Source organism: Takifugu flavidus, chromosome 2 (genome assembly GCF_003711565.1).
Source record: "Takifugu flavidus isolate HTHZ2018 chromosome 2, ASM371156v2, whole genome shotgun sequence".
Lineage (NCBI taxonomy): Eukaryota > Metazoa > Chordata > Actinopteri > Tetraodontiformes > Tetraodontidae > Takifugu > Takifugu flavidus.
This window is the reverse complement of record NC_079521.1, coordinates 9,078,911-9,099,122: the sequence shown is the minus strand read 5'-3', so window position 1 is coordinate 9,099,122 and position 20,212 is coordinate 9,078,911. Positions and strand designations below refer to the sequence as shown.

At 43.7% G+C, this 20,212-nt stretch overlaps 3 protein-coding genes across 6 annotated transcripts in view; all 3 read right to left on the bottom strand.

The window, feature by feature from the left end:
* The window catches only part of LOC130517852 (transient receptor potential cation channel subfamily M member 1-like), a 16,395-nt gene extending 12,043 nt beyond the window's left edge, over window positions 1–4,352 (bottom strand). Inside the window, exons 1-3 of the mRNA XM_057020034.1 lie at window positions 3,173–4,352; window positions 2,078–2,254; window positions 1,806–1,967 (exon numbers count right to left, since the gene is read on the bottom strand). Of these exons, the coding sequence (XP_056876014.1) occupies window positions 1,806–1,967; window positions 2,078–2,254; window positions 3,173–4,122 (1,289 nt within the window). The 5' untranslated portion in view covers window positions 4,123–4,352. The remainder of the gene's footprint in view (window positions 1–1,805; window positions 1,968–2,077; window positions 2,255–3,172) is intronic.
* LOC130520207 (uncharacterized) lies at window positions 4,046–7,086 on the bottom strand. Of its 2 annotated transcripts, none has more exons than XM_057023906.1 (5): window positions 6,944–7,086; window positions 6,134–6,301; window positions 5,431–5,532; window positions 5,049–5,161; window positions 4,046–4,948 (listed from the first exon to the last, which is right to left on the bottom strand). In XM_057023906.1, exons 2-5 carry the CDS (start codon window positions 6,262–6,264, stop codon window positions 4,341–4,343), a joined length of 954 nt encoding a protein of 317 aa, XP_056879886.1. In that variant the 5' UTR covers window positions 6,265–6,301; window positions 6,944–7,086; the 3' UTR covers window positions 4,046–4,340. The 2 variants fall into 2 exon arrangements, with proteins under 2 accessions (XP_056879886.1, XP_056879881.1); XM_057023901.1 differs by lacking the exon at window positions 6,944–7,086 and adding an exon at window positions 6,784–6,923.
* A 6,720-nt stretch (window positions 7,087–13,806) lies between these two features.
* On the bottom strand, window positions 13,807–20,061 carry LOC130520241 (NACHT, LRR and PYD domains-containing protein 12-like). Of its 3 annotated transcripts, none has more exons than XM_057023945.1 (6): window positions 19,795–20,061; window positions 18,689–18,862; window positions 18,405–18,578; window positions 15,948–16,121; window positions 15,567–15,740; window positions 13,807–15,035 (listed from the first exon to the last, which is right to left on the bottom strand). In XM_057023945.1, exons 2-6 carry the CDS (start codon window positions 18,808–18,810, stop codon window positions 14,855–14,857), a joined length of 825 nt encoding a protein of 274 aa, XP_056879925.1. In that variant the 5' UTR covers window positions 18,811–18,862; window positions 19,795–20,061; the 3' UTR covers window positions 13,807–14,854. The 3 variants fall into 3 exon arrangements, 2 of the variants coding, with proteins under 2 accessions (XP_056879925.1, XP_056879934.1); XM_057023954.1 differs by lacking the exon at window positions 13,807–15,035 and adding an exon at window positions 15,050–15,300; XR_008948731.1 differs by lacking the exons at window positions 13,807–15,035; window positions 15,567–15,740; window positions 15,948–16,121; window positions 18,405–18,578 and adding an exon at window positions 17,937–18,100.
* Between the last annotated feature and the right edge of the window lie 151 nt (window positions 20,062–20,212).

Sequence of the window (20,212 nt, the reverse complement as noted above, 5' to 3'; positions counted from 1 at the left end):
CATGTTTTAAGCTATGGTAGCAGTATGTTTTACCATGCCCGCGCCCTATAATCTGGAGCGTCTGATGTATGTGTTAAATACAGAAATAGCACCCGTAACTGAGGCTGCACCTTTTAATACGGTGCGCACTTTGGTCACGAACATACGGGATATAGAACATAGGGCACGTTTGTGCGTGATATCACTCCGCGTCTGCACAACGACCACAACCTCCTATCTTTAGTATTGCTGCGCCAACTGGTGGTCTTTTGGGTTGAGGATAACGGTGATCTATATGTAGCTATATGTAGCTATAGCGTCATTGGCCTCCACTCCAGCCACTCCTGGTAGTTCCTCAAAAACACTGAGTTTCCAGTGGATGCACAATCTGTGGAAACCAACATAGAAACTTCTGAAGAGCCAAAGTTCTTGCAACAACAATATAGTCCCGAATTAGCTTGTTTTGTTATCACACACGACCCCGTCCCCATTATCTTAAGAGAATATAAAAGAATGAGTGGAGACAGAAGAGAGAATGAGACGTTTTTGGCGCGTGTCGCTCTTGATTTTGTGTTTATTTTTGCAGTAAACTTAAAGGAGGCCTTTTAACTTTATGTTTGATTAAATTTAAGCTGATATTCCATTCTTGACATCTTTAAATTTACAGTATTCATGGGAGTTTTATGTGGTCATTTTGCTTCTTTTTATTTCCTATTTCCCACATTTATTCATAGTTTTTATTATATTGCAATAAATCCTATAACATTGAACAGATTGACTAAAGCCAAATGACCTGCGGTTCCCACCGATAGCCGTCATTCTGATGGGTTTTTGCTGGCTGCAGCTGAAATATTCCAATGCTCCATGTCACAGAGACAGTAAATACTAAACCCTAAAGATTCTGAAGGCATGATGTAAAATAGTAACGTATAATACAGACATTTGAAGAGACAATTAAGAGAATGTTTCCATGCTTATAAGAGTGGCCGAGGAGCCATTTAGAACTTTATAAAGAAGCATTGTGTGATACCAGGAACTAATTCAACTTCAAGGCGAAGCTGCTTCTGCTTTGTCGACCATCGACTGATCTCCTGAAAGTCCACCAGCGCTTTTTAAAAACTGAATTTTTCATCTATGGAGGGAGTAGACGGCAGATGTTTCCACAGATGCTCTTCACCAGTGGTCAGTGAGTGATGCAGCAGATGAGCGGGAGTTGACTGGCTTCAACCAGCTACCGTCTCAATGTCTCCAGCCCATAGTGTGGATTCTCTACGAGATCAGACAGCGGCTTCACTCCTGAATCCTGCAGATTGTTGAAGCTGAGGTCCAGTTCTCTGAGATGGGAGGGATTGGACCTCAGTGCCGAGGCCAGAGAGCCACAGCTGATCTCTGATAACCTGCAGTCCCATAATCTAAATAAAGAAGGGAAACTTTTATAAGGTTATAAGTGAAACCAGTATTAATCTGAAAGGTTAATCAAAGGCATGATCTGTAAATATTTAATTTAGTTACAGGCTAAAAAATGATAGTAATATGTAATTACCACAGTTCCAACCTCTCAGGTTTGCACTGTTCCAAAGGAGAATCTATATTGTTCTGGCCCTCACTCTTCCCAGGTTCTCCCCACCTCTTTCCCTCCCATCTCATCATGGAGATCCATCTCACCTGTGGCTCATCTTTAAAGGCATCTATAAAATTGACTTTCAATGGCTCATTTATATTCATACTAAACTTCTCTTCTCCAAAAGTCAGTGGAGTTTATCTTGAAGCCTTTAATTGTTTAGTTGTTATGTCGAAGATAAAAGAAAGCTGACCTGAGAGTCTGCAGCTTACAGTTTAGACTCTCCAGTCCAGAACAGAGCAGCTTCACTCCTGGATCCTGCAGCTCGGTCTCAGTCAGCTCCAGAACCCTCAGATGGGAGGGATTGGACCTCAGTGCTGAGGCCAGAGAGTCACAGCTAAGATCTGATAAACTGCCGTGTGACAGCCTGGAAAAGGAATAAATGGGGCAAATAAAAACACATTTCTAAATCCATAAATGAAGAGAAAAGCAGAAAATGTAAAGAAATTTAGAAAAGACCAACAGAGGCCTCCTGACCTGAGCGTCTCCAGTCTGCAGTTTGGATGCATCATTGCAGAAGACAGTAACTTTACTGCAGCATCTGTCAGGTTTTGGTTCTCGCTTAAGCTCAGCTCCCGTAGATGAGAAGGGTTTGACGTCATTGCTGAGGCCACAACTTCCCAATGACTCTTTAAAAGAAAACTAGCAGACAGTCTGTTGTGCATGAAACAAAAATAGTGAACAAACTTTGGGATTTCTAATCAACTTATCTGAGAATCTACCTCAACACAAATGTAGCTCATTTCCTGGAAAAGCTAAATTCAACACCGTAGAGCAACAGTTTGAACGACCATCAGATCTGAAATGCAACTGAATTATTTTTAACATTTGTCTTATTTTAGAACAGCTCATAATTACTCAATATTTAAAATGATTACAGCAATGGTTTAAAGAATCGTGCATCTTTTTATCTGTCTATCGGCTCTTTGGATATTTTGCATTTCATCCAATTTGTACGATCGTGCGTCAAGTCTTAATTCAGCGATCCGATCGATGACATGTCTCTGGTTGCATCGATTGCCCTCAGCTTCTGTTATATCTGCCTGTTTCCCTTCAAATATTTTCACTGCACCTTTTGTTGCTAGTGATGAAGTTGCCACCTAACGGGTGTGGAAAGGGTCAAACAACTTTGTGGGTCACATAAAGGCTCCAAACGGAACCGCCACAAAGACCTAAAACACCCATTTAAACCAACGAGGCCGGCTGTTTTTATGTTGAAAAATGAAGCAAAATAGTCACGCGTCATTAGTTAAAATGTGTTTTTCTGTTGTTTGAATATGATGTATACAAACAAACAAAAGTTATTTAATGACATGACAGTAATTTCATGATAGTCAGTTAACTTGTGGCTCCTATTATTCCTGCCTTATGTTGGTTTGTCTGGATTGAACTTTGAACTTATATCCAGCCAGTGTTGAACATTTCTGGATGAATTGTTGTTTTTTTAATTTATGGACGCTGCAGTGGAGATAAAGAATTGAAGGAATGACCACTGGAGGGGGTATTGCTACCTGACATGATCCACTCGCTTGATTTAAACGCCGATGTCCGGCCCCAAAAATCTTTACTTACTCGGCCTTCCTGCAGTTCCTCACAGCTGGAATCAGGCGACGTCGTCCCTCATCTGAGGTGTTGTACTGCTGCAGGTCCAGCTCATCCAGAACCTCCTCTGACATCTGCAGCAGGTAGGCCAGAGCTGAACAGTGGATCACTGACAGTCTCCTCTCTGATTTCTTCTCTGACTTCAGGAACTCTTGGATCTCCTGATGGACTGACTGATCCTTCATCTCCATCAGACAGTGGAAGATGTTGATGCTTCTGTCTGGGGAGATTTTATTACTGTTCACCTTCTTCAGGTTGTTGAGGACCTTCTGGATGTTTTTTGGGTGGCTGTCCTTCTGATCCAACAGTCCACCCAAGATCCTCTGATTGGACTCCAGAGAGAGACCATGAAGGAAGCGAACAAACAAGTCCAGGTGGCCATTTTCACTTTTGAGAGATTTAATTAGTGCTCTCATGAGGAAGTCATCAAGAAATGTGACTGGCTCAGAATATTCTAGGAACTGATTTATAACCGCTGTGTCTTTCCTGGTGTAACGGTGGAACATGTAGACGGCAGCCAGAAACTCCTGAACGCTCAGATGAACAAAGCAGTAGACTGATTTCTGGAAGATCACACTCTCTTTCTTGAAGATCTCTGTACAAACTCCTGAGTACACCAACACCTCGGAGACGTCCAGTCCACATTGCTCCAGGTCTTCTGAGTAGAACATGATGTTTTCTTTCTCCAGATGTTCAAACGCCAGCCGACCCAACTTCAGAAGGAGTTTTTTATCAGCCTTAGTCAGTTTCCCTGGTCTCTGCTTTCCTCCATACTTCTGCTTCTTCCTCTTTATCTGAACCCTCAGGAAGTGTGAGTAGAGGTCAGTCAGGGTTTTGGGCAGCTCTCCTCTCTGGTCTCTGGTCATCATGTCCTCCAGAACTATAGCAGTGATCCAGCAGAAAACTGGGATCAGACACATGATGTGGAGGCTCCTGGAGGCCTTGATGTGTGAGATGATTCTCTTGGACAGATCTTCATCACTGAACCTCCTCCTGAAGTACTCCTCCTTCTGGGAGTCAGTGAAGCCTCGTACTTCTGTGATCCTGTCAACACACGAGGGAGGAATCTGATGGGCTGCTGCAGGTCTGGAGGTGATCCAGATGAGAGCTGAGGGAAGCAGGTTCCCCTGGATGAGGTTCACCAGGAGCACCTCAACTGACGATACTTGTGTGACATCAGAGATGAGCTGATGCTTGTTGAAACCCAGTGAAAATCTGCTTTCATCCAGGCCATCAAAGATGAACAGAAGTTTCCAGACAGATCTTCTGCTCTGATCTTCTGTAATGTTGGATGGAAAACATGAAGTAGTGAGAGAAGACTGTGCTGCTCATCTCTGATCAAGTTCAGCTCCCTCCATGAGAGCGGAAGCACCAGACTGATGTCTTGGTTCTCCAAACCTTCTGCCCAGTCCAGACTGAACTTCTGCACTGAGAAGGTTTTTCCAACGCCGGCGACACCGTTGGTCAGAACCACTCTGATGTGTCTCTGTTGCTCAGATAAGACTTTGAAGATGTCCTGGCACTTGATTGGAGTGTCCTGGATGTTCTTCTTGGAGGTTCTCTCAAGCTGTCTCACCTCATGCTGTGTGTCCACCTCCTCACTTTGTCCCTCAGTGATGTAGAGCTCAGTGTAGATCTTGTTCAGCAGGGTTCCACTTCCTGCTTCATGAGTTCCTTCAGTCACATGTTCACATCTTCTCTTCAGACTCATCTTATGACCTTCTATCACCTCCTGCAGATCACCTCCTGAAAATAAGTAAACCAATGATTTCCATCTATAATAAATCATCAACACAACTACAAATTCGTGACATCACAAGTTCAATTTTATATTGAACAATTTTACTTTGTTTGGGCTTCATTTCAGCATCTCCAGATCTGCTTCCAGATTGTGAACAAGAGGACTCTCCTGGTGGAGCTGACTGGTCCCAGTTTGATAGGATGTGCTTCCACCTCTCACTATGAAACACATCTCTATTAGTCCTTTGATTTATAGGATGAAAGAACCTGATCAAGACTCAATATTGTTCCAGCATTTATGTCTGAATTCATCTTCCAGTTTAAACCTGATTCTTGTTTCTAATCAACAATATTCACATTAAGTATGTAACTATATGACTGTCTGAGGTTTAAGTGTTAAACATCTCCAATAATAAACTCACAACCTGCTGCTGTTAAAGTGACTAACAGCTGGCACACAACACATCATCACGCTTTAGTTTTCTTACATTTTGTCTGAACTTCTGAAGTTTATCACTCTATCTATGGACCGGTCACTCTTCAGGGACACACAGCTGGGCACTGTGGACTCTGCTCTGTCCTCGTCCATCCTGAGGAAACATCAGAAATAGTGATGAGACTGTGATGAAGGTAAATAATCTGTCGAGGTTGTAGTTAAATAATCCCAATTCACTGCATTTTTATCAAACAGGAGCATTTCTAATACATTCTGGCTAACAACTGAATCAATAAATCAATGATGTCTCTGTATCATTTCCATGTTTTCAGAGTTTAAGCTGCTTTTTTTAACTGTTCCCTGCAGTGAGAAAAGAACTGGCACCTTTTCCAGCCCCTCATCCTGCAGCACTGAATGTGCTCTAAAGTTCTTTCCAGAGCAAACGTCTCTGCACTTGCAGCAACATGTTGTAGTCATGGATCCGTGAGGAGAACCGGATACAGGAAACGCCCCCACTTTGATCCCAAAACCCAACTGGTGGCCAACGGTGGTCCGGCAACGCCGGGGACGCTGGTCCATCGGGCCGACAACACTGGTTTTCCACAGGCCAACATGGTGAAAGGACTGTGCACCGTTTCATTTTATAGAGCTGATGAATTTCATTTTTCACGATAGTAGAGGCTAATACCTACAAAATGATGTTTTGTATGGTTGTGAAATGTTCAAAGGCAGAGTTGTGGTTCAGAAAACCTTACTTTAAAGGTGAGCCTTGAGGTCCGATACCGAAGTTTATAGGGCACCCTTTGGACCTGTCGCTCTTCAGGGACACACAGCTGGACACTGTGGACTTTGCTCTCTCTTCCTCTTCCATCACACATTCGCTCATTTTTAAATGTGAGTCTAAATGGTTAAGCAGGAACAGTCTGCTGACACAGAAAAGAAGATTAAAGAACATGATTCTCAGCATGAAGACAAGCAGAGGTCTGTCCAATGACGTATTGTCGGCTCATTCACATCAAAATCTATTATATGATGTAACCCTGTACATCATACAGGCCACATATATATTGGAAAAAAAGTTTTGGGACATCTTAAAAGTTTACGCCATGGTAAATATAAAATAGTTGTGGAAAAAATGTTTCTCCTGGGTGTTTCAAAAGGTGCGGTGGCATTAGACGGACACACACAAATACAAATTAAATCATTTTTTATCTGGTTATGGTTTACAAGAAAACCTAAATTCTTTCAAGATGTCAGTTCTCAACATTAAATTCAACAAGTAAGATGAGAATGCATTCAAAACAGAAATAAGTCATCACATCATCAAAGTCGGTCAAATGCAGCATCATCTTCTGTCATCTCAGACAGGATTCTAAGAAGAGGAGCTTCATTTTCAACAACGCACCTTGACATCTCATCATGGCTCGTCTGTCAGATTAGAAGCAGCTTTTTTTGATCAGGCGCATCATGTTTCTCACGAACACATGATGGTGCTGGAAAAAACATTTGTAGCCTGCAGCGGAACATTGATTCGAGACGGCAGCAGTGAAAGAACCAAATGCTACCTGAATATTAGAGGTTTTCCATCAGGGCTCGGTCACTCAAGATGGAGCCCGAAGTTGAGAACTTTCACTTTCGCTTCTTCTTCCTCTACACGTCACGTGTTTGTGGTTGGATCGCGTCATATCCAGCACAAGTGCCTCTCTTCAGAACAATCATCAGCGCTGCCGGGGGCTGAGCAGGCTTCATAAATCTGAAGCTCTGAGATCCTTTAAAGATCTCCTGGAATCAGTAGATGGGGGTTTGATCAAAAACTTAAGAATCAGTCAAGCTATCAAATCTTGACTCAGTCCAAGCGTGAACCAGTCCATCCAGAGCTGATTATGGCTCAGCCAGGAGGAAAGCACGGCCTGGGGGGGTTCATATGAAGCAGGCACACTCTGGCTCTATTGCTACTGAAAACAGCCCTTCAGCACAGCAGCCTGGAATACAGTTCTGGAGAACACCTGTTCCCAACAGAACCTGTTTAAAACGGGACCAGTAAAGATGCCCAGCGTGACCACGACCACGGGGAGGGGGGGGGGCAGAGACAGGCGGTAACGCCGCTGCCCACCGATTCACCTGGAAACAACAAAAACCCCAGCAGCTTGGACCCAATATGGCAGCGTGCTCCTCAAAAACGCTCCTCAAACTCTCCCCACAGCTTCATTGCTAAACAGGATTTGGGTTTTTTTTGTCCGTGCTAAATGGAAAGTGTTTGTCCTTTGGTGGTCCAACAGGACAACGATTTGGATGGATGATTTGATGTTATTGAGAATAAAAACAGCTGAAAATGGAAGCAGAGATGTTTCAGAGCACCAGAGCTCAGAAAGAGTTTCTAATCAAACACCGCCTGTTCAGAATGATGAATGGATGAATTTTTATTTAATTTAGACTAATTTAGACTAATTTTAACATCCTTTATGCCAGTTCCATAGAGCGTGCGCACACACACACACTAGCAAAGATGATATCCAAACAGCCAAATAAATGGGAGTCAAAAGAAATCATTTAAAGCTCATATGTCAGAGTCAAGGTCGAGGGTTTTCTATGGCCCCCGGGATGATATTGATTTATTATTAGAACCGGCCCACAGGCCGCAGATGTTTTACACAGGCCAATACTACATTTCCCACAATGCAACGGTGACAGTCTGAGTGGGAGGTGGCTTCATTTCATTATTTATCAGTAGCTCATTAGCATTAGCAAAAGTTACCTTTCAGATACCCATAAAATGGCAAAAGGGAAGGTGGACACTGAGAACCGGGGGTTCAAACAAGGTGGGAGTGGGAGTACATGTTCACGGAGGCAGCTGGGAAACCTGGGTGTCTTCTGTGTGGAGAAAGGGTGGTGGTAATGAAAGAATATCATCTGAGACGGCATCATGAAGCTAAACACGCGGACAAAGACAAGAATATGGACATGGAACAAAAGCTACAGAAGGTTGAGGAATTAAAACCAGGCCTCAAATCTGGACAGGCTCTGTTCAGAAAAGCCAAAACTCAAAGCGAGGCTGCTGTCAAGGCCAGTTTTATTCTGGCAGAAGAGATCGCTCAATCAGCCCGGCCATTTCCAGAGGGGGATTTCATCAAACACTGCATGCTTAAAGTTTGTGACCAAGTTTGCCCAGACAAAAGGCAACTCTTTTTAAATGGGAGCCTGAGCAGAAACACCATTGTTGTCCCTCAATCTAAAAGAGCAGCTGGAGAAAAAGGGGAAAGATTTCATGGCATCTTCCCTGGCTGTGGATGAGAGCAGCGACATTAGAGGGGACTCCAGCCTCAACATGACAGAGGAGTTTCTGGCGTTACGTCCGGTGCACGGCACAACCACAGGACAGGATTTGTATGAAGAGGTGTCAAGATGTGGAAATGAGATGGAGCTGCCTCGGGAAAAACTGGTGGGTTGGACAACAGACGGAGCACCTGCCATGTGTGGACACAGGAGTGGACTGGTGGCCAAGATACGGGAGAAGATGCAGGAGGAAAACGTTACGGCTGAACTGACAGCTCATCATTGCGTCATACACCTGGAATCGTTGTGTGCTGAAGCCCTGAACATGGAACATGGAATGTTCACCATCACGCACGCAGGGAACTTTATCAGAGCCAAAGGTTTAATTCAGCGCCAGTTCAAGGCGTTTCTGAGCCAGTGGCAAACGCAGCGTGGTGCTTTGCCCCATCACACTGAGGTGCGATGGCAGAGACAGGCGGTAACGCCGCTGCCCACCGATTCACCTGGAAACAACAAAAACCCCAGCAGCTTGGACCCAATATGGCAGCGTGCTCCTCAAAAACGCTCCTCAAACTCTCCCCACAGCTTTATTGCTAAACAGGATTTGGGTTTTTTTGTCCGTGCTAAATGGAAAGTGTTTGTCCTTTGGTGGTCCCACAGGACAACGATTTGGATGGATGATTTGATGTTATTGAGAATAAAAACAGCTGAAAATGGAAGCAGAGATGTTTCAGAGCACCAGAGCTCAGAAAGAGTTTCTAATCAAACCGCCTGTTCAGAATGATGAATGGATGCATTTTTATTTAATTTAGACTAATTTAGACTAATTTTAACATCCTTTATGCCAGTTCCATAGAGCGTGCGCACACACACACACTAGCAAAGATGATATCCAAACAGCCAAATAAATGGAGTCAAAAGAAATCATTTAAAGCTCATATGTCAGAGTCAAGGTCGAGGGTTTTCTATGGCCCCCGGGATGATATTGATTTATTATTAGAACCGGCCCACAGGCCGCAGATGTTTTACACAGGCCAATACTACATTTCCCACAATGCAACGGTGACAGTCTGAGTGGGAGGTGGCTTCATTTCATTATTTATCAGTAGCTCATTAGCATTAGCAAAAGTTACCTTTCAGATACCCATAAAATGGCAAAAGGGAAGGTGGACACTGAGAACCGGGGGTTCAAACAAGGTGGGAGTGGGAGTACATGTTCACGGAGGCAGCTGGGAACCTGGGTGTCTTCTGTGTGGAGAAAATGTGGTGGTAATGAAAGAATATAATCTGAGACGGCATCATGAAGCTAAACACGCGGACAAAGACAGAATATGGACATGGAACAAAAGCTACAGAAGGTTGAGGAATTAAAACCAGGCCTCAAATCTGGACAGGCTCTGTTCAGAAAAGCCAAAACTCAAAGCGAGGCTGCTGTCAAGGCCAGTTTTATTCTGGCAGAAGAGATCGCTCAATCAGCCCGGCCATTTCCAGAGGGGGATTTCATCAAACACTGCATGCTTAAAGTTTGTGACCAAGTTTGCCCAGACAAAAGGCAACTCTTTTTAAATGGGAGCCTGAGCAGAAACACCATTGTTGTCCCTCAATCTAAAAGAGCAGCTGGAGAAAAAGGGGAAAGATTTCATGGCATCTTCCCTGGCTGTGGATGAGAGCAGCGACATTAGAGGGGACTCCAGCCTCAACATGACAGAGGAGTTTCTGGCGTTACGTCCGGTGCACGGCACAACCACAGGACAGGATTTGTATGAAGAGGTGTCAAGATGTGGAAATGAGATGGAGCTGCCTCGGGAAAAACTGGTGGGTTGGACAACAGACGGAGCACCTGCCATGTGTGGACACAGGAGTGGACTGGTGGCCAAGATACGGGAGAAGATGCAGGAGGAAAACGTTACGGCTGAACTGACAGCTCATCATTGCGTCATACACCTGGAATCGTTGTGTGCTGAAGCCCTGAACATGGAACATGGAATGTTCACCATCACGCACGCAGGGAACTTTATCAGAGCCAAAGGTTTAATTCAGCGCCAGTTCAAGGCGTTTCTGAGCCAGTGGCAAACGCAGCGTGGTGCTTTGCCCCATCACACTGAGGTGCGATGGCTAAGCCAGGGAAAGGTGCTGCAGAGATGTTTCCAGCTTCCTGAGGAAATCGGATGTGTTCTTGGACAGCAAAGGGAAAGACACAACTCAACTCCCAGACCAAAGGTTCTTGTGTGAAACGGCTTTTCTGTGGGACATTCCGAGTCATCTGAATGCAATGAAGCTGCAGCTGCAGGGTCGGGGTGGTGTCCCCTCTGATATGTACAGTACAGTGAAGGCCTTTAAAACCAAACGGACTCTGGGAGGCACAGATGCACAAAGGAAACTTGAGCCACTTTCCCAGCTGCCAGACCCTGAAAGAGAAGCTCTCTACCAGTGTGTTCCCGAGCGCACAGTTTGCTGATTAAATGAGTGTTCTCGCCGCTGACTTCCCACGCCGAGTCACTGACTTAAAAGCACCAAAAAGCAGGTTTGAACTGCTCAGCCGTCCGTTTGAGGTTGACGTGGAAAGCTCAGCACCAAAGCTCCAAATGGAGGTGATTGAGCTCCAATGCAGTGATGCCCTGAAGGCAACACATGGGGCAGTGGGTGCTGCGGAGTTTGCCCGTTTCCTCCCCGACACACATCCAGGCTGCTCCAACGTTGCCTGTGTTTGGCAGCACAGACCTGCGGGAACAACTGCTTTCTTTGATGAAGCTGAACAAAACATCACACAGAAGTGGACTTCCTGCTGAACACCTTCACTCAGTTGTGAGGAGTTCCTCAGCTCAGAGCCGGACCCCCAACATTGATGAACTCGTCCAAAAGATGAGACACCACCAAGTATCAGCCTCAAACAAGTGAACATTAAGGTGCAATAACACATTTACAATTATTACTCAGCTCAAGCTTAAAAGTTAAATATTTTTCACTGCACATGTGCCTTTTCCTTGAAGAAAGTGTTGTTTTTGGTTCATAGATTTTTGCACTTTATGTTATTGTATTTCAATCCAATTATGTTCTAAAAATATTTCAGTTGAGTGAATGATAAAATTTTTCTTTGAAGTAATTTAGCCCACTTTTGCTAAATGAGAAAATATTCTGATGGTGCCTTGAATAATTCCGCTTCATTCATTTAATGTTCATGTTATGGGGATTTTTATAGAAAGCAAATTTGTCTTTTGTGCCTCTTGAAAATTAAAAATGACTGACAGAGCCATAAGAAACTATTGCTTATTTATCTGATCATATTGTAAAATATTTGTTAGGTTTTTCAGTTTTTTCAATTTGGTTCACTAGACCAGGGGTCACCAACACGTTGCCCGCGGGCACCTGGTCGCCCGTCAGTACCACATGAGTCGCCCACCGGCCTGTTCTAAAAATAGCTCAAATTGCACCACTTACCAATGAGCTGCATATAATTTATTTTGTTTGCGATTCTTGTTTAAATCACACTTACACATAAACTGGAAATAACAATATATTAAAAAAAATGTTTAATATAAATGAACTATGACCTAGTATAGTTCAAAGGTCAGTATGATGCGCATGACCAAAACGTAGCGTCTACGCAGATCGCTACGACCAAACAGCCGAGCGGGCGCAGCCAAAACGAGGAGACGACTGACCCATAAAAAGATGGCAGAAAAAAGAAAGAAGACAGATCATTTTCACCACGAAAGTTTCTTTCTCCACAAGAGAGAAAACTTCTCACACTACTGCCCCTAAAGACAACTACGAGGGGAGTTGACACATATAACGAGGGGAGTTGACATATATAACGCGGTGAAGGAGTTTTTGGTGGAGAAAAAAGTGCCGCTGGAAAAGCTGGTATCAGTGACGACAGACGGGGCTCCTGCTATGAGCGGCCCACTACAGACGGGGCTCCTGCTATGAGCGGCCCACTACAGACGGGGCTCCTGCTATGAGCGGCCCACACACAGGATCCATTGCTCATTGTAAAGGTGACACAGAGTTCCCAAACTTTCTGCATCACCACTGCATCATTCACCAGCAGGCCTCATGTGCAAGGGTGATGGGCTTTGAGCACGTGATGACTCCTGTGGTGAAGATCAGAAACAGCATCCGCTCCAGAGCGAAACAGCTCAGAACATTCAAGGTTCTGTTGGAGGAGCTGCCAACTGAATATGGTGACCTGCTACTACACACAGAAATCCGATGGCTCAGCAGGGGACGGATTTTGCTTCCTTTTTTGTCACTTTTGAGTGAAATAAAAGAGTTCATGCAGTCCAGAGGGGAAGACGCCGCGCTGCTGGAGGACACTGACTGGACACTTGACCTTGCATTTTTAACGTTTTACTGGGAAACGGAACAGTTTGAACTGGGAGCTGCAAGGCAAAGGTGAGACTGTTGCTGATAGGATCAGTGCTGTAAATGCATCTAAAGCCAAGATGAACATTTTCTCGATGCATTTACAGACAAAAGGTGCTGCACTTCCCCTCTGTGCAGATGGTGCTGAGAGACAACGCTTCTGCATGTGAGGCTTTGGACTAAAGTGCAGAAAAGTGCTCTCAGCTCATAAAAAGACTTGGGCAAGAGTTTGAGAACAGGTTTTGTGACCTGGATCAGCTTGAGCCATGTGTGTCATTCATTTCTAACCCTTTCATGAACGTGGACATATCATGCATTGCTCAGCAGTTCAGTGCAACCTTCAGCCTGGATGCTGCACAGATGCAAATTGAAATTCTAACATTGCGAAATGACCTGCACATCAAAGCCTCTCAGGCTGCACCAAACTTTTGGTGCCTTGTTGACACAGAAAAGTACAGCGGTGTATGTACAGCAGCTATGGAGGTTGCAAGCCTTTTTGGTTCAACCTCTCTTTGTGAATCAGCCTTTTCTGACATGAACTTCATCAAGAACCAACACAGAACACGCCTCACTGATGCACATCTGCCAAACTCACTCAGAGCTGCACTGTCAAGTTCCCCACCAGAGGACAACACACTGGTAACCGCAGCAACGCCAGGCTTCCCCCCAACGGACAAAGAAACGGACACCAGATTTGGTGTCTCCTTCAGAATTTGTTAAATGTGTTTGTAAAATGTAACAATTGTTTATGTTAAAATGTTAATGGGAAAAAAATCTGCAGACTTAAGTGTGAAGTTCAAAACGTAATCAGATTTATTTTAAAATCTGAAAGTTTATTTTTGTATTTTACATGATTTATTATTTGTACAAACGTGGTGCAAAGGAATTCATGATTTGTTAAAAAATGTCAGTGGCTGGTAAAAATGGGACATTGTGATTTCCTAGGACTGTTGTAGAAGTGATCATTTTAAAATGGTTTTGAACATTTTTATTTCAATTTGAAAAACACTTGCACTAAGACAAAATATAGAAATAAAGTGTTGCATATTGATATTTATCTGTTCCCCATCTTGTTAAATCATTGTTGATATTGATTGTGAGAAATCATTAACATGATCAGTGTCTTTGCAGAGATGAATATCATTAACTATTAATAACAACATTTAGTTAAAGGTAAATTGAGCAAATTGGCTATTTCAGAAGTGTGTATCAAACTGGTAGCCCTTAAATTGCATTTAAGCTGATATTCCATTCTTGACATCTTTAAATTTACCGTATTCATGGGAGTTTTATTTGGTCATTTTGCTTCTTTTTATTTCCTATTTCCCACATTTATTCATAGTTTTTATTATATTGCAATAAATCATATAACATTGAACAGATTGACTAAAGTCAAATGACCTGCGGTCCCACCGATAGCCGTCATTCTGATGGGTTTTTGCTGGCTGCAGCTGAAATATTCCAATGCTCCATGTCACAGAGACAGTAAATACTAAACCCTAAAGATTCTGAAGGCATGATGTAAAATAGTAACGTATAATGCAGACATTTGAAGAGACAATTAAGAGAATGTTTCCATGCTCATAAGAGTGGCCGAGGAGCCATTTAGAACTTTATAAAGAAGCATTGTGTGATACCAGGAACTAATTTAACTTCAAGGCGAAGCTGCTTCTGCTTTGTCGACCATCGACTGATCTCCTGAAAGTCCACCAGCGCTTTGTAAAAACTGAATTTTTCATCTATGGAGGGAGTAGACGGCAGATGTTTCCACAGATGCTCTTCACCAGTGGTCAGTGAGTGATGCAGCAGATGAGCGGGAGTTGACTGGCTTCAACCAGCTACCGTCTCAATGTCTCCAGCCCATAGTCTGGATTCTCTACGAGATCAGACAGCAGCTTCAGCTCTGAATCCTTCAGCTGGTTTTCACTCAGGTCCAGTTCTCTCAGATGGGAGGGATTGGACCTCAGCGCCGAGGCCAGAGAGCCACAGCTGATCTCTGATAAACTGCAGCTCCTTAATCTAAATAAAGAAGGGAAACTTTTATAAGGTTATAAGTGAAACCAGTATTAATCTGAAAGGTTAATCAAAGGCATGATCTGTAAATATTTAATTTAGTAACAGGTTAAAAAATGATAGTAATATGTAATTACCACAATTCCAACCTCTCAGGTTTGCACTGTTCCAAAGGAGAATATATATTGTTCTGGCCCTCACTCTTCCCAGGTTCTCCCACCTCTTTCCCTCCCATCTCATCATGGAGATCCATCTCACCTGTGGCTCATCTCTAAAGGCACAACCTGTCTTAGATGACTTCCTGTCTCCCTCACCATCTCCCTCCTCATTGGCTGGTGTCTACCAGGCACCCTCACCTAGTTTTGTCTAATTTTGGTTACCATCTGTTGGCTTTTTCATTGTCCTTAAATCAATTTATCATGAATAAGTGGTCCCCGTGTGGCCCTCCCTCCTGAAGGAACTGGGCACAACACACACACTCAGAAAGTGTGAGGACCCTCGGATGGAATAATGGACATTTTTGAGAATGGTGTTTACCTCAGAGTTTCCAGTCGGCAGTTTGGAAAGTGGAGAAAACCACAGAGCAGCTTCACTCCTGGATCCTTCAACTGGTTCCAACTCAGGTCCAGTTTTCTGAGATGGGAGGGATTGGACCTCAGCGCCCAGGCCAGAGAGCCACAGCTGATCTCTGATAAACTGCAGGCCCTTAATCTGAAAAATGCAGGATGAGGTTATACGGTGCAGGTCCGCATGTTATCTGCGTCAGTACTAAACCTACGTTAGTTCTTAGTTGGGTCGTACCTGAATTCACGATATTACAAAGAATTTTTTTTAATGTGGTGCATCACAGCAGTGTTGAGAACAGCCTCACTTCACCATCTTAGCAGCTGGTATATAGGTAGAAAAATGAAGACTGACCTGAGCCTCGCCAGTTTACAGTTTGGACTCTCCAGTCCAGAACAGAGCCGCTTCACTCCTGAATCCTGCAACGTGTTGTGGCTCAGGTCCAGAACCCTCAGATGGGAGTGGTTGGACTTCAGAGCTGAGGCCACAGAATCACAGCTGGTTGTGGATAACCTGCAGCCTCTTAGTCTAAAATAACAATTATTTTGAGAGAAGACAAATAAAAATCAACATGTACCAGAGCAAAACACAGCTTACAAGCAACAAACCTCTGGTCCTGCACCGGCTTATCTGCCGTATGTTCCTATTTTGGGTTCTGTCAGGGCGATTGGACAAGATCTACAGCGTATGTAAAGTGTGTGTAGGTCAAAATACCTTCCAAGTTTGTGAGACCACATTTCTCAATAGCACTCAACTCTTGTCAGGAGTTGGGACAAAGCGACCCACTCCTGATAGCTTGTGGGCGATGCTGCAGCGGCCCTGCAATCCCTACACTCTCTGGTGAAACCAAATCAAAGGTTTTAGACACTGCTGGATGCTGGAAGGGTGGCTATAGTCTGGACGCATCGTTCCCCTGACTGCACATTTCTCCAACAATGATTGGCAGCTGGTGTCACTTGTTCTCCAGATGAGAGAAGGAAAGAGAGCCCCCCCACAGTGTGTTTGATTGCCCCACTGCAAGCTCAATGCTGCCAGAAAACATTGCAGGAGCATCAATTCCCCTCAGGGCATCAACAAGGACCTCAGGAAAAGGTGCAGCTGCCACCTACAAGAGACAAGCACACTGAGCTGAGATTCAAAGCCCTCTCCTCCCAAGAGAAGAGCTTGTTTGTTGGAGGCTCTTCTGGGCGATACCTGGTGCCACAGCTCCAGCTCAGCCCGTCTCTGGAGCTGAGGTGGAGCTTAGCAAGTTTCATGGTTCTCCACCACTTCCTCTCGCTGAGGACCTTCTCAGCTGGTGGTTTCTGCTCCACCTTCCAAGTTGAGCAGGTGATACTTCTGCATTCCTGCCACCAGTGTCTCTGCAGAAAGAGTCTTCTCTACTGTTTTACATTATATTGTAGAAAATTAGGATTTTTGGTTGATGTCTTAGATGTTGTTGACTAAGAGCAGGTTTTTCTTTAATAACATAGAAAGATTCGATGAGAAGAGCAAATGTATTATTTTATGAACTACTTCCACTACTATTATATACACATACTTCCATATTGTCTTAGATTGCCAGCTGCATTTATTGCATCGTTCATAGAAAGTCATATTTGTGAGGAGAAAAACTCGAATAAGGTCATTTTCTTTAATGATCATTACAACAGAAGGAGGCGATGAACAAACAGATTTATATAAAAATGTGTGAAAACTTATGCATGGAAACCTTTTTAAAATGGTTGCATTGTGTAGAATCGGTGTAGAATCAACTTGTTGACTTCTGATTTGGACTCCAATGGAAGTGAGGTGCAACAATTGTGGATGCTGAAAGCTTCAGATCTTCATGAAGGTTTCTGTGGTTGGACTGACCTGCTGCCCCTTTAAGAGGGAGGCAGTTTGGGCTTCTGGCTGGAATGAAGCCACCTAAGATGAGAATGACTGCAGGCTTTCGGTACCAAGGTTTAACAGGGTGCTCACTTCACACTTGGGCTTTTCTCTTTTTTGGGATGGCTTTTCTCAGGAGAGAAGGGGCATGGCACACTGCAGCAGCTTTCTTTTTGGGTTTTCTAGTTTAAGAACCATTTTTGAGTGATGGTCTGAATGTTTGGCGGTTTGTGGCCAGCCTAAAATAAAACAAGACAAATCTACAACTGATACTTCCTTTCTAGTCATTGATGACCATCCTCACATGGGACAGATTTCCAAAACCAATTTAATACTGCAAATCTGTCCTGTGTGGTCTTTTTTCTGAGAACTGTAACACTATGTTTATAACAAAGATCAAACATGTAAACATTTATTGTCTAACTAGTTACACCTGGGAAAGTACTGGATCATCTCTGACTGACCTGAGCACCTCCAACTCACAGAGAGGATCCTGGAGAAAACCACAGAGCAGCTTCACTCCTGGATCCTTCAGCTGGTTCCCACTCAGGTCCAGAACCCTCAGATGGGAGGGATTGGACCTCAGCGCCGAGGCCAGAGAGTCACAGCTGATCTCTGATAAACTGCAGCCACTCAGTCTGGATAAGGAATCATGGCAAGAAATGATCTCTTATTGGAGGAAAAGTCATATTACACTTGCTCAAAATCATTATTTCATTTTATTTCATTATTTATTCAGGGCCCTTGGAGTCAGGAGAGCTCTGGACCCCCACTGATAAACTGGGATATTACAGCAACAACACAGTTAAAAAGTTTCTATAAAATTGACTTTCAATGGCTCATTTAAATTCATACTAAACTTCTCTTCTCCAAAAGTCAATGGAGTTTATCTTGAAGCCTTTCATTGTTTAGTTGTTATGTCGAAGATAAAAGAAAGCTGACCTGAGAGTCTCCAACTCACAGAGAGGATCCTGGAGAAAACCACAGAGCAGCTTCACTCCTGGATCCTTCAGCTGGTTCCTACTCAGGTCCAGAACCCTCAGATGGGAGGGATTGGACCTCAGCGCCGAGGCCAGAGAGCCACAGCTGATCTTTGATAAACTGCCGTGTGACAGCCTGGAAAAGGAATAAATGGGGCAAATAAAAACACATTTCTAAATATGAAAATGAAGAGAAAAGCAGAAAATGTAAAGAAATTTAGAAAAGACCAACAGAGGCCTCCTGACCTGAGCGTCTCCAGTCTGCAGTTTGGATGCATCATTGCAGAAGACAGTAACTTTACCGCATCTGTCAGGTTTTGGTTCTCGCTTAAGCTCAGCTCCCGTAGATGAGAAGGGTTTGACGTCATTGCTGAGGCCACAACTTCCCAATGACTCTTTGAAAGAAAACTACCAGACAGTCTGTTGTGTATGAAACAAAAATAGTGAGTCAAACTTTGGGATTTCTAATCAACTTATCTGAGAATCTACCTAAACACAAATGTAGCTCATTTCCTGGAAAAGCTAAATTCAACACCGTAGAGCAACAGTTTGAACGACCATCAGATCTGAAATGCAACTGAATTATTCTCAACATTTGTCTTATTTTAGAACAGCTCATAATTACTCAATATTTAAAATGATTACAGCAAATGGTTTAAAGAAACGTGCATCTTTTTATCTGTCTATCGGCTCTTTGGATATTTTGCATTTCATCCAATTTGTACGATCGTGCGTCAAGTCTTAATTCAGCGATCCGATCGATGACATCAGAGTCTCTGGTTGCATCGATTGCCCTCAGCTTCTGTTATATCTGCCTGTTTCCCTTCAAATCATTTTCACTGCACCTTTTGTTGCTAGTGATGAAGTTGCCACCTAACGGGTGTGGAAAGGCTCAAACAACTTTGTGGGTCACATAAAGGCTCCAAACGGAACCGCCACAAAGACCTAAAACACCCATTTAAACCAACGAGGCCGGCTGTTTTTACGTTGAACAAATGAAGCAAAATAGTCACGTGTCATTAGTTAAAATGTGTTTTTCTGTCGTTAGAATACGATGTATACAAACAAACAAAAGTTATTTAATGACATGACAGTAATTTCATGATAGTCAGTTAACTTGTGGCTCCTATTATTCCTGCCTTATGTTGGTTTGTCTGGATTGAACTTTGAACTTATATACAGCCAGTGTTGAACATTTCTGAATGAATTGTTTTTTGTTTTTTTTTAATTTATGGACGCTGCAATGGAAATAAAGAATTGAAGGAATGACCACTGGAGGGGGTATTGCTGCCTGACATGATCCACTCGCTTGATTTAAACGCCGATGTCCGGCCCCAGAAATCTTTACTTACACGGCCTTCCTGCAGTTCCTCACAGCTGGAATCAGGCGACGTCGTCCCTCCTCTGAGGTGTTGTACTGCTGCAGGTCCAGCTCATCCAGAACCTCCTCTGACACTCTGCAGCAGGTAGGCCAGAGCTGAACAGTGGATCTCTGACAGTCTCCTCTTTGATTTCTTCCCTGACTTCAGGAACTCTTGGATCTCCTGATGGACTGACTGATCCTTCATCTCCATCAGACAGTGGAAGATGTTGATGCTTCTGTCTGGGGAGATTCCATCACTGTTCTCCTCCTTCAGGTTGTTGAGGACCTTCTGGGTGGTTTCTGGGTGGCTCTCCATCTGATCCAACAGTCCACCCAAGATCCTCTGATGGACTCCAGAGAGAGACCATGAAGGAAGCGAACAAACAAGTCCAGGTGGCCATTTTTAC